Below are 14,100 nucleotides of genomic sequence, written 5' to 3'. Positions count from 1 at the left end.
CTAAGCCGTGCTAGACATAGCCGCGGTCCCTGGCAGCACACGCAAGGCCTCAGTCCCAAACTGGGGGCATTGTGTGCACACAGACGGGCAGCGGTGCTGTCACAGCAGCCATTGTGACGTGGTGAGCCAAGGCAGCGTTCACAGGGTGCTGGGTGGCAGCGTGACCTGCAGTGGTGACGGGGGGCTGCCAAGGAAGGCGCTTGCCCAGGGCTGCTGAGGGAGGAGGGCATTGCAGGGGCTCTGAGCCTCGCACTGTCGTGCCGCTCCCTCTGGCTCGGCAGAGGCTCTCCAAGCGCTCGCCACCGCCCTGGCCCATTTGGCGATGGTGCAGCAGGACCTCGCCTGGAGGGCATCACCTTGCATCATGGCCTTGGAGAGGGAGAGCCGCTCCCGCTTTGGGCCCATCCGGACCCGGCACCTCCTGCGGCAGGAGCGGCGGGAGAAGAAGCCCTACAGCCGTCCAAAAACCCACCGCAGGACCAGCCGTGTGCCAGCCCCAAGGCTGGGCCCCTCTCACCCAGCACAGTAAAGTCCTCTCATCTGCACTGGGTGATCCCACTCTCATTTGTCAGCCATCCTCCTCTGCCTTTCTCGAGGGCAGTTCTAGGGCATGAGAGCAGTGGATTCCCTTCTTCTCTGGAACTGACAGTGTTGTTTCTGAACTGGCTGGACCGGGGAACCTGGGTGGAGGACACGGCTCAGCCTCAGCCTGCTGGGCAGTGCTGCTAGCTTTTGGGGTGCTTCCTGGCCTGGGGCAAGCTGCCTGGTTCAGTGATGTGGTTTTTCCTGGACCTGCAGGACTGTTGATGGGTTTAAGATACGTCTCTGGGCTTGGGGGTGTGTACGGGTTTGGAGATTGCCAACAGGTTTTGGGGATATGCCTGGGTGTGGTGGTTGCTGCCAATTAGGGGGGAAACTTCAGGGTTTGGGAGTGTTTCTGTGTGTGTCAGATGCATGTTGCATGGTTTGGGTGTTGCTGTCGTGTGGGGTGCATCTGTTTTTGGGGTTTGTTCCTGGATTTCGGTGATTCAGACAAGGTCTACGGGTTATTTCTGGTTTGGGGATGCTCCTGGAAGCTGTTAAAAGCAGGCTCTGATGCAGTAGAGGCAAAGCTTGTCCCTGCAGGAGCACCAGCCAGTGCATCCCATGAGGTGCTGGGCACACTGTGCTCTCTGGATGGTGTTCCAGCAGCTCACCTTCCCAGCCATCCCTGAGGAGAGCTGGGCTGCTGCCCCCGGGGGTTCTGAACTTGCCTGCTCTGGGGTGAATTAGTGCCTTTCACTCCTGGAGTACCTAGGGGTAGTGCCCTCCTTGCTGTCTGCTCTGCCTCGGCAGATAATGGGGTGTTTCTGACCACAGTTCAGTGCCCTTAGATCCTCATTGGAGTGTGTTGAGCTCTCAGAGCCACTGCCCTGACTTGCCGTCCTGCTGCTGGTTTGCTTTTCCTAGTGCAGCTGAAGCTCAGGAGGTTTTCTGCAGCGGAATTCCTGTAGCGCCAGGCAAGGTCTCAGACATTTCCCAGTGTCACCTCAGTTCACCTTTCACTGTCAGCAAGCACTGAATTGGTACAGTCTGGGCTCCTGGGCTCTCGAATACTCTTGCAACTTGTTTGTAACTCTTTTTTTAGCACTTTGGATACTTTGGAAATCCTCCTGGAGGACGTATCTCATACATGGCAAAATTGGTTTGAGAGTGTGGATCCTGAGGACTAGAAGCAATCTGACAGCAGCCTGTCTGTACCCTTTGTATTTCAATTGTTTAACAAACCATTTTCATTCATTTTGATTTTCAAAATCTCTTCAGCAGATGCCCAGCCTACAGTGCAGAATGCTTTGCTTTATGACACATTTCTCTTTGAAGATAATAATTTACACTACATATGAAAATACTCTGGAAAAAAGCATACAACTTCTTTTACAAATTCACCAAATGATAAAGAAATTACAACAGAGAAATGGCATAATATTTGTTTCATGTTATCAGAATTTTTCCCCTCCTCTCAAAAACCCTAATGCACTTATGGTTACCAATTAACACAACCAGCCTTAAGACTACTACAGGTTTTCGTGTACCATTTAGAAGAGCTGTCAGGGTTTATCTGAGATGATTTTCTGCTTGCCATCTGCTTTCAAGACTGCAGCTGGCAGTTGGGCAGTGGTGTCACAGCAGCCTCAGCTGTGTGTCCAGGGTTTGGCTTTACTACCCACTGACAACACAAAACCCTATCAAATCTCAGGCTGGAGCAGTGTTGAGACAAAATCAGGTAACATAGCATGGGATGTGTGTGACAGCTCCATATCCTGGTGAATTGGTAGAATCCTGGTGAATTTTCTGTACTACTACAAAGGAAAACAATATTTCTGATAAATTCTACAAAAATACTTTATTGGAGTTTTTATTTTTCCTCAGGCTGGCTGCTGAATTATGTCAAGGAAAACAAGACTTATTAAAGTCAGAGAAGTTAGTGCAGTATGGACTGCAGTAAACTTATTTTTAATTACTCTGAAAAATCTTGACCTGGTTCTGATTTTGCTATTAACAATTAACATAGTGACATTTTACTTGTGAGAGATTTGAATCCACCTTGTATTTTCAAATAATTTAAGTAATGCATTTGCATAAAGAAGTACCATAGGTCATTCTACAGCCCCTCTTATTTCCCTTTCAATTGCTGTGCACTGTTTATCTGTTGATCTTGCTTTTTTTCCGTCTCTCTCTGAATCTGTCGTGCCAGTGAAGCACATCACATCTGTTTTGCAGCCATAGCTTTGTTTCCTTGGTAAGACTGTGGGAATTCTTCCCCTATGCATGTTTCATACAATTCAGTGGACTATTTTATGGACCTCTAGCTAATTCTTGTTCTGCCTCAAAATCAGTTTGAATTCAGTAAGAGACTACCATTACATTCATTTACATTCCTGGTATCTGCTGATACTGTAATTCAGTAACAAAAAAACAGTCACAGTTGCCTAATCTATTAAGTTAATTTTAAGATGATCTAATTAAAAAAAAAAGCATTTATCGAAGTGCAAATTAAAGGCTGCAATGGATTTCATTTCAGCTGGCACATAATGACCTGGAAAACACAGTGCCTTGGTGTCAGACAAAAAAATTTCCAGTGGCTAGAATATCATGCTGGCACCAAGGAGCTGGACTTTCAAAAGGGCTCAGTTACTGAGTGTTGAGCACTGTTGAACCTTGGGTCTTGGGTCTGAATATACTCCTTAAAACTTGGTCATGAGTTGCCTTGAAGGTCTTGCTTTGACTGCACACAGTGTTTGATTTAAGGTGTTGACCTTTCTTTACTGAATGAGAATATATATATATTCTGTGGGTTTGAAGAGGGACCAAAGGGAGAGTTACTTCCAAAAATACTCTGTGCTTGTGCAGCCTTTAAAAATGAAAAATAGATCGTTTAAGAGTAATGGCTAACAATGTGCTCTCATTACTCATTTTTAAATTGCTTTTCTTGGCACCAACATTTCTATGCTGGACCCCCTGTTCCACAGTTGGGAAGAATCCAGCATTTTAACTCTTTGATCAAACTCATAAAAGTCTTCACAATTATTCTGTCTTTGATGGTAACAAGAAACTCCCAAAGAATGTTAATAAATATCTCCAAACACACACTTTCGTGGCCCTAAGCTAGAATCCTCTAATGGGGATCCTCTGCTACAAATATTCAGCGAGTAGCTGGAATACACAAATGTAGCATGTAAGAGTGTTAAAAAGCAGATCTCAGCCCTCTCAGCTAAAGATCATATTCCTGAATGTTTTTCACATGATTCATTAGCTCCTAACATCAAGTGTCATCCTTTTGGGAGAAGAGCTTGGTAAGGTACTATTTAATTTTTCCTCAGTAAAAGTCAGCTGTGTCTTGATCTTACAGAAGAATGAGGACCCAGCTTTGTTTCTTCACACAAGAAGGAAGCAGAGATGCCTGTGGGGTGTAAATACTCTGCCAAGCAGGTGAGTGGCAAGAAGCACAGCTAAGAGAAGCAGAGGTTCTTAATTGCAGTAAAATTTACTGTATCATGACAAAAAGAAGGTATTAAAATCACCTTTTAATACTACCTGGTTGACGTGAAAGCTAAGGGAGACTTGTGATCAGTTTTCTTTCCTTTTTTCTTTTTGGTTTGACCACAAAACCAGATAACCCATTCTTCACCCAGCTCTACTAATGAGCTTCTTTCTCTGCGGTTTTGTACCCTGCATAATGGAGAACATCTGTACCTCGAGTAAAGGTTGTCATTTCCCTGCCTATTCACCAAAGGCCTTTTTCTCTTCTTTCAATGCAACACTACAAACTCAGTGCCTGGGAAAGAAAACTGGCGGAGTCTCCAGAACATTCTATTCTGATCACCTTCCCTCAATATTTCAGCAGAATTACCCAATTCATATGGTAATCATTTCCTTCTAATCAGTGTTTCCTATGTAACCTTGTTTATTCACTCCTACTTATTCCCACTTGCCAAGAAAGCCAAATGAGACTATTGGGGGCATTTGTCTTTCATGACACTAAGAACAGATTAATCATGCTGACAGCATGCTAACAAAAGGATGGTTTTCATTAATTAACACTTATAAATAATTTGTTAAAGGTTACAGAGTGCTTAATGTATTCCTTACCAGACAGTTCTTACATGGACCAGCCAACCAGTAAATTGTTTATAGCTAGAAAAAGCTTTTCTCTTGGGCTTAGGATACTTCTCAACCTTTCTGAAAACCAAGGGCCACCTACTATCCTGAGCAAAATGCTGATTGCCTAGTCTTGTGGAAATGGACTATTTTGTACCTCATTGCCATAATGTGTTTCATATGAGTTTAATATATTTTTATTATTCACACGTATCATATCTCTTTTTATTTTGCCTTGATTGTTTGGTCATGTGCATAGGATTGATTTTTTGAAAGGGGACAGACCATTTTGCAGCCTAGTTGGTGGTGTCTGGCAAATCATCAGAGTTCAGGTCAAGGTATAGTGGTTTATGGTATGCACTACTCAGGTAGGTGTTATTAGCAACTTCTTCATTAACTCTTCCTAGAAGTGCCCTCATGCACTTAGGTTGTAGTTATTAACATTGCGGAATAGCTGCATATACACACATGTGAGCAGGTACAGTTTGTATTTATGAAGAAACCATCTGATTTTATTTTAACAGTAGTAGAATTTTAAGTTTCATAGGGCATCTAATGAAGACTGAAAAATCTGGATTTAAAATTCTGAAAAAAGGCAGCAAAGCTTGTCCCTGGTGGGCAAGGACTACATCAAGTCTCCTAACGCCCCTGGTATGTTAGCAAGATCCAGTCGATGCTACTTAATTACCATATATTGGCAAATACATTTAATATTTTTTTAATAAAATTATAGTACTGTGCAGGCAAAATTCTGGGAAGGTTTATATGCTTATAAAATTTCTATGAGCCCATTGTCTTTCGTTTATCACAGTGCTTCTACAGCAGAGGATAGAAACGAAAGCTGAAGATGTTTTCTTTGTTACCTATCTCTGATCTCAAGAGCTCCATGGGTATTCCAGGATTCTGCAGTGTAATCTGGGCTGTTCCCAAGAACTCAGCTGGATTCTCCACAAGAACCATCCACTGTCACAGAGTTTTTATAAGCAGTCTCAAGATGATAAATGTTTTCTTACGGGATCACCCAGAAAGTATTATTTAAAAATGAGATTTTTATGTGATAATTTTACACCTCGTAGGGAAACTCCATGAAGTGGCTCATGTTCTTTACAATGGGTACCCCAGAAAAACAGCCAATGACAATGTAGTCCTGTGCCAGTTAAACAAGGTGAATTTTCAGTTTGACTGTAGCCGTAGGGATATGCTGCGATATACTGGCTTATTTCAGGGGTTAAGAAGCTGTACAGACTTTAAATCATGTACAAAAATAGGTAACAAAAACTTTTACCCCAACCTTAGCAAATGCTGGTAGATTTTGAAAGAAAATTTTATATATCCGGGCCCTTTTTGCTGTTCTATTTCAACTCAGGAGTAAAAAAGAATTCAGAATCAGGCTATTTTACAAATACATTAAGCGTTGGAAAATTAATTGAAATAAAACACATTGCAGATGCCTTGAGTAGTTAGATTTTATACAGCTTTTGGGCTGTATTATTCAGCAGGGATCCAGATATTACCCTGTGGCCTGTAAGTACAATAGTAGGAAAAAAGTACCCTTTTGAATCCTCAAGAAAACTCCTAGGAAGGAATGGCCTTCACATACATAAGCTGTCAAAAATACTACAACAATTAAATACTGGTAATTGCAAATTTATTGCATAATTTAAGAAAACCTTGCACATTTAATAGATAAGGAATAGGAATTATCCTCCAAGCTGCAATATATTTAAATATTTAAACAAAGTGAGAGAAACTGCTGTTTATGACACGAAGACAAATCTCTATTGTGAAGTTCAGAACAGCCAAAATCAGCCAGCACATTTTACTTCACTTTCAAATGTCAGGTGTTAAATTGGAACATTTGCATGTGGTCTGGTCCCACTCAGGAGAGTGCCCCTGGGGTGTGCTGCCCTTCCCATGGGAGATGTGGGTGAGTGGGAATGCTGTGCCGGGAAGGAGCTCCTGTCTCCCTCCTGGAGCTTTCAGGAGCTCTCTGTGAATGGCAGAGCTGTCTGAGCCTGCAGGAGACATGGTTTAGCACAGCTTCACCCAGCAGTGTGATCCAGTCCCAGACTGGCTTCTTCCATGGGAATGTTCCAAATGACATCTAATATTTAACCGTAATTGAGACATTTACAGGCAAACATGTCTAGACTAACTGATGTTTTGAAACAGCTACTCCCCCTTTTTGCTAGCAGTGTGTCACTGTGAACTGCATGTAGTTAAATAATTACCATCAGATTTTTCTCTTTCATTCAGCATTCTTAACCCATAGGTAAAACTCTTGGTCACAGATTAATCCAATTAGACTCTGTAAAGGATGATGGTTGTTTTTCACAGGTGCTCACATAATCCCAAAGTCTCTCTTAAGCTTTAGAACTGAGAGGATCCTTACTGCTCATATTGGAAAAGGTTACCATGCATTAATTTTCTAATTAAAGTACAGAAATAGGAGGTGGAATCCAGCAACCCAAAGGGTAGGCTGAAGTAATATGCCAAAATATGATACAATGTAGGCCAAAACATAATATGTATCCCTGTACATAATGAGAGCACTCACTAAACATTTTTAGCATATGAATAGAAAATAAATTAAAAGAGAAAACTTGTGTTTCAGGAAAGAGTGAGTTCAAGGCAGGAGAGGGATAGTTTTAACTCCCCACTCTCTAAGTGGGAGGGGTTTTTAAGCAAAAGTGTGTGTTGATAACGCGAAACCTGGCCATGATCTTTTGTGTATGTCATTATGGGATCAGGAATTCACAAACGTATCTCTTGGCAGTGCGGCAGACTTCATCCACCCACTTGCCCTGGGATGACTGAGACAAAAAGACACAGTTTTCACGTTTCCCCCCGTTGGGCTGGGCACGGTCCCAGTTGAAGTACTGCAGAGCCATGCCATTGACATCAACAAACCTGCCTTCATTGACCATGTCAGTGACACCCAGCCAGAACTCAGACACTCCGGGCACACTTTTCTTGCCATAATCCCGAAGGATGTTTGTCTCCTCGTTATTCCTCGGGATAGCCAATGTCCCCCCCTTGGCTATGCAGTCTTCATTGGCTTCATGGAAATGTTTGGTGCCTTCTGACATGAGATAGCACTTCTTGTGGGCCTTGGTCCCACGAAGACACACTGTGAACAGACAGGAGTTTGCACGTTCAGTACAAGTGTGGGCCTCAGCTTTCAGTAATGGTTGTCCAAACGATAATTTTCCAAAAGCACGTTGAAACTTGAGTAGACAAATCCTTCAGCAAGTGAAAGGCTCTTGACTCCACAGACTGGGTCTGAAATTTGGAGTAAGGTCAGACTTACCTGCTGGTGCTCCAGTTCATGTCAGACCCTGTGTGCAGCCGGCACATCAGCGTGCCTTTGGGAACAGACTGCTAAAATATAACCCAGGCCTGTTCTCAGTGCCCCTTTTAGCAAATAGTCCTGCTTTCATGCTTTTCTACCTTATTTCAACAGTCTTGAAACTGATGGAATGGATGAGGTGTGGATGTTTGTTTTATTGCCAGGTATAAGTTGGTTATCAGGAAATCTGTATTTGGCTTTATAGTGGACACAGATCTAAATGTCTTTTAATATTGGTGATATTTAAGTAAAGTAAATTTTTACATCTTACCTAAGCTCAGTTTCCAGCAAGCAAAGGCAGGACAGAAACATGCTGTATTAAATGGGTCCTACTGACCAGGAAAATATTGATTTGGAATTCGTAATACAGATGTCTGAGTGATTAATATAAGTGTAATTCTACTCGCAGAAGATCACATATTCACCTCCCTTAGCATTAATTTGTTTTCTTTCCAGCAAAGTCTCCTCTTTCAAACTCTAAATCCAGATGAGGTAAAGTGACTTCAATCTATAAATTCTTTAAAAAGGTGTACATTTATTACTGAGCTTACAGGACTGGACCCAATCTTCTAAACATTTGAATTTTTAAATATGTTTACTTTTACTTCTGCTAGGGAAGTCTTGATGTAGAGTCCAAATGGACCAGAGGGTTAACTTGGCAGCTTCTCTGTCACTGGAATTGCCTTGTAGAGCTGCTGCTGGGTTTGTTCCAGCCCGAGGTCTGTGGGGGCAGGAATACAGGAGGGAATCCTTAAACTTTGCCTTCCAGCTCTCCTAATGCAGATTTGTGAAAAACTGATTCTTCCAAGAAAAATAATGATGGCAAGATGAACCCTTCTTGGTGGAGTGTTTCCTCTGAGCTGAGGAAGGTACCAAAGGCCTGGAATAGACTCCTGTGACAATTATTTCTAGAATCCTGCATATTATTACTTGCATATTATTTCATTTATTGGTTAAGTTCATCTTGTACTTCTGTACATCTTCTGTCCTGATATTTTCTATAATCTGGTTTTAATTCCTGTCATCTGTTCTTGTAAAAAAATAATTATCTCTCTGGTTAACAGGATATGGAAGTCACTTTGGACCACATCCTATGTCTCAAGTTTTTAGTATTTGCAGTTGTAGTATTCACTGCATTCCTTAGCTACATTTTCAGAGTCATGATTTCCTATTAATCTTCAAATTTTAACCCTTCCAATGGCCAAAGTAATGAACCTATTTATTAATTGTGGAACACTTTAACAAACTTATATTTATGATAAAGATCAGAGAGACTTTACTTCAGCAATGCTGCAGCAATGATAAGGACCAGATGTCTTTAGGGAGAAAGTATGTGCTGCAAAATGGTGTGTGGCAGCATTTTACATTTCACTCTATGTAGAAAGGAGGCTCAGGAAGTTCAAGCAGAAGAAGAAATCAGATTTTTAAGGTGTGTCCTGGAAATGTCCATAAGCTAAAAATGGAGCTCCTTTTTTCAGTTGTTACAGGACATTAACAAAGACAAGTCAGAGCTAGGGGGTGATAGGTGTCTTTTTGCCAAATATGGATTCCAGTTACACAGTGTGGTTTATAAATTTAGAATAAAGCTCAAAATAAGTTTTGAGGAGAGAAAGTCTCCCAGTTCTGGTTTAATTTCTAAGCCACTGCATGCTTCCTCTCAAGCTCCTTCTGGAAGCAACACAAGAATTACTTTTAAACAAGAGTTACTTGTCTAGCACAGGCTCCCTCTTTTAAGAAACTTCTAAAGCCTTCTTATAAGACATTTGAAATAAAAATACTTAGTAAAGCCCAAAAAGCTGTATGTAACCTAAGACACAAAACTGAATAACCAGATATTACCATTCCTAAGGAAAATATGTTCTGTTTCATGAGAATGATGTCATTTCCTCTGTAATGTGCTCTCGTACATGTTTAAATGCCAGGTTTTGTGTCAACAGCTGTGAAAAAGCACAACTGTCTAGTAGGGACATGTGTATTTACCCCTGTTATTTTGTTTGGAAATTTCCATCTGGTTATTTCAGTACTTACAGGACTCTGCACATTGGTCCAGAATATTTCTGAACTCACAGTGGATATAACTTTGAAGTTTTATGGCAACGTACACATTTGAATATATGTTCATATCAAAGCTGGGCACTTAAATCTCTGGCCACCTAAACTCTCAGACCCAAGAACTCTTATTGTGCTGCCTTTGATGATACAAAGCTCAGAACTTGAAATTGTGCAGAGCAAAGACAAAAGTAGTTGCTCTCAGTGAAGAATCTCTCATTCCCCGTTAGCTGAGATCTGATTTTACTTGAATGCTTCCTTCAACACTTGTTTGTCTCAAGAAGCTGTGGAACACCATGGTTTTATGGAGCTGTGATCCTCAGTCATAAAATCCCATTAAAGAGAGGGATGGGAGTGGAGAAGAGAGGCAGTGAGAACTTTTGGAAACCACTGACCAGCACAAGCTGCTTTACCTGTCTGGAGTGCTTGTATTTCCTTCAGAGCATTTACTTCTCGCCACAGTTTGTCAATCTGGGTCTTCAGGTCATCTTTTTCTTACACAAAAAGAATATACAGAAATTAACAGATATGCACACAGTAGAACAATTAAAAATCACATGTTAAAAGCTGTTTCAAAATATCATGGGTTGCTGCATTGCTTAGATGCATTTTGATTATTTTCAAAGATTTGTCCTTAATGAAAACATTCCTCTAGAATTCCTATAAAAACACAAGGAACACATCTTTACCTTTCCTTCTCATATTTTATCATGGATGTTGCTTTAAAAACTGCTTGAAAATCATGGGTTGTTGCAGCTGATCATTATTTAGTGATCTGGTATCTATTTTACAGAAAATGTCTTTTTTTCTTTTGAACCTGTACACTCTGGTGTATGGACATGACATACAAAAAATAGGAAGACCCAAGTTTTTTTTCTTTAAAGAAATATTATTTCTGTGAGCATGAAAGTTTCACAGAACTTTTTTTTTAGCACAGGGAGGAGCAACAACCTGACATCCGAATGTCACAGATGTGCTTGCTGAACTGCAGTCTCTACTTCCCAGGATCAGCCTTCCTCTGTCCCTCAGTACAGAGAGGGCCTGGGTACTCGAGTCACACCAAATCACTCTGAATCAGCATTTGTAGCGCTTAAAAAAGCACCAAGAATATGATGGGACAAGAAAAGAAGGTAATTTGCACATAACTCCATTTTTGTGTCTTTTTTTTTAAAAACAAAACAAAACAAAACAACATTATAATGTCTTTCAGGGCTCCCTGCTTTCCCAAGGCAGAATTCTCTTTTCTCCAGTCAGTGCTACTCGATGCTGGCACACAAAATGTGTAAGCAGCCTGTGTTTAGGAGCCCTAAGCTTAAAACCCTAGAGATCCCAAAGGATGTGTCTACAGCTGTGTGGCTTCAGAGCAGCTCAGTCTTCTTGTACAATGGTTTTATCAAAGCCACAGCTTTTTAATTAACAGGGGTTCAAATATTTGCTATTAGTGAGCCACCATCATACCTGCTTTTATTAGAAATAAGTCTTTAAATTAAATATCCAGACATTTCTAAACATTCTGTGGTTTTGTATTCACTCTGTAAGCTTTGCTGTGGGAACTGGTGCTTTATCTTCTCCTGCTAACTCTTTAATGTTGACCTGCTAATTAGTTTGACTTGCCATTTCACAGTAATTTTCATATGAGTGGAATAATATTCCACAAAGAGTAGACAGACATTCTGGTAAAATTTGGAAATGGTACAAAAATCTGAACAATAATCCTTGGAGCCTGAATACTTCTGCTTGTTTCCTCCATACACATGAATTTCCATTTTTCTCATCTTAGTCAATATAGCTACATAACTAAGAATGATCAGCCAGAGTCCTCTCTCAGCTGTACCTGTGAATTCTAAATAATGTTCACAGAGGTGAACAGCCAGAACAGAGCGATGTATTTGGAGCCGTTATACAGCTCTATTTCCATAATTCATTCTGGCACCTTATTTGTGGCTCTGCTAACTCACATAAAAATACTTAAAAGGCAGCTATAATATAGACTCGAGTGTGCTTTATAAATAAACATTTGTGTAATGTTAGTTTCTGGTTCATGCAATGCTATTTAAAGTACACAGTAAATTTGCATAGTCTATAAGCTTCTATCCCTCCTCCCAGTTCAGACCCAGTACCTTTCACTCTGCGTTTGCTGTGCTTCTTGGCTTTGAATTTGGAAGCCTGGCTGACAGTCTGATCCAGCAGTAGTAAGCTTATGAGTAGAAAAATCATAAGTCCAGTTTGTGCCATGTCTTTTTGTAAGACCCTAAGAAGGAGCTTGAAGAGATTCCCTGTAGCAGCTCTGAGAGAGGTCACCCAGACCCATCTCAGCAGGGACTGCCTGAGGTCAGCTTTATAAGGTGTGGTGGCAGGCTTGGCTGGACTCCTTGCCTACGAAATGTGTCTAATGCTTTAGCTGGCTGTAGCATAAGACACCCCCTTGTTCTCACATCCCATCTGAAGCTGCTGTTTCCATTCTGAGCTCAGCTGTACCAGCCCTGAACGCTGCACTGGTTGCCTCACCCGTAAGCGCCACATCTCCTGTATTAACACTGCAGCCAAAACCTATGGAAAACCAGACGGATGTTTGTGCTCTGCCAGCCTCCAGGAGGGGCAGCCAGAAGATTTCCACAAAGTGTCAGAGGCTTGCCCAGTATGGCTCTGCCCCAGGCTGGGTAAGTCATGGCAGTGGCCAGCACCTTCCACTGAAGCAAAACCAGGATGCTGCTCCAAATGCAAACATTGCAACTACAGAGTGCATTTACTGGTTTATGAAGAGTTAATAAATGCCTGATAGATATATCTGCATTTCTGGTTGAGAGCAGCAATCAGCAGGGTCTAGTCAAAGGAGCAAAAGGTAGCAACACTCTCCCAAAGGTTCCCACATCCTGACTGTAGGGTCAGAAGAAAAGTAAAACTCAAGGTGCTTGAAGCAGGACAGTGTCTCCTTGGAGTCTGGAGAACTTTCTGAATTTGAATCTCTTTCATTTGCCTTTGGGCTTTATGGATTTCTGTGGGGCTACCTTTAATTGGGATTGCTATATGTAGAACCTCTCCCTGATTTTGGTGACCCAATGAAATTGTCACAGAAATATTCCCATCCATCACACTTTTTCTTTTTTCCTTTTCTTTTTCCCCCATTAAAAGAGGGTTTGATTAAAATGTGGACTCCAAAGCCATTGCTGGGTGCTGGTTGGTGCAGTTCATGTCCTTCAGAGCGGTTCTTCCTGACATTGCTTTGCCATCTCTGCCTTGATTACATTCTGCTCACATTGCTGACGTTTTTTGGGTTTTTTTTCAGGACTGTTTTATTAAAAGAAAGCTGGGATTTAGGAACATGCTGGTGTACTGCATGAATACTTACTGGCTTTTCCCAACCCCCACTAAGGCACTTCAGTACTTTCAGTGCAAACCACACCTGCCCTGTCTGTCCTGGACACCTTTAAACAACTCCCTGTATTCTCATATTCTGTAACTAGCAAACATCTCTTAACCATTAGCTAAATAAACTTTCCATAAATGTATCCTGATACGATCAAACTTAGTCCCAGTGATCCTTGTCCAAAATATTGAAGTATTAACATACATTGTGTAGGAAAACTTCTGGGTCAACATTGCTCAGTCCTCAGAGCTGTTTTGGAGCACAGCACACCAGGGATGGCTGTTGTGCATCCCACCCAGCCAGGACTGCCCAAAAAATCTCACACAGCTGCAAATTTCAGTCCATGGTAAATGTGGAAAGGGCTGGCATCCCAGCTAGCACACCACAACTGAAATGTGAGCTGGCAGAGAGGAAAATGAGGAGCTTTGCAAGGGTCTAGTTCAAGATTTAATCTGTCCTTTAGGACAAGCTCTAAATTCAGGCTTGATACATACTTGATTCCAATAGTATTGGGGCATCAGTATAAGTTAATTAAGGGCAGATGGCTGAATCAATAACTGCCTCCAGTTAGTTTTTCACGTGGTGCCTTCTCAGATATTGTGGAACTGCACATGAACCTGATCCTGAACCATTGCAGCTTTCAACCTGACAAATTAAACTGCTAATTTCAGGTTGCCTTGATAAGGCAGCTGCACAC

At 41.6% G+C, this 14,100-nt stretch overlaps 1 protein-coding gene across 1 annotated transcript; it reads right to left on the bottom strand.

The window, feature by feature from the left end:
- Nucleotides 1-7,376: 7,376 nt before the first annotated feature.
- CLEC3A (C-type lectin domain family 3 member A) lies at nt 7,377-12,271 on the bottom strand. The gene is made up of 3 exons (XM_058846195.1): nt 12,157-12,271; nt 10,450-10,530; nt 7,377-7,768 (listed from the first exon to the last, which is right to left on the bottom strand). The coding sequence occupies exons 1-3, from the start codon at nt 12,269-12,271 to the stop codon at nt 7,377-7,379; spliced, it is 588 nt and encodes a 195-aa protein (XP_058702178.1).
- Nucleotides 12,272-14,100: the final 1,829 nt, after the last annotated feature.

Source organism: Poecile atricapillus, chromosome 10 (assembly GCF_030490865.1).
Source record: "Poecile atricapillus isolate bPoeAtr1 chromosome 10, bPoeAtr1.hap1, whole genome shotgun sequence".
NCBI lineage: Eukaryota > Metazoa > Chordata > Aves > Passeriformes > Paridae > Poecile > Poecile atricapillus.
Note: the sequence above shows the minus strand (reverse complement) of the source record. Positions and strands in the feature narration are given on the sequence as shown.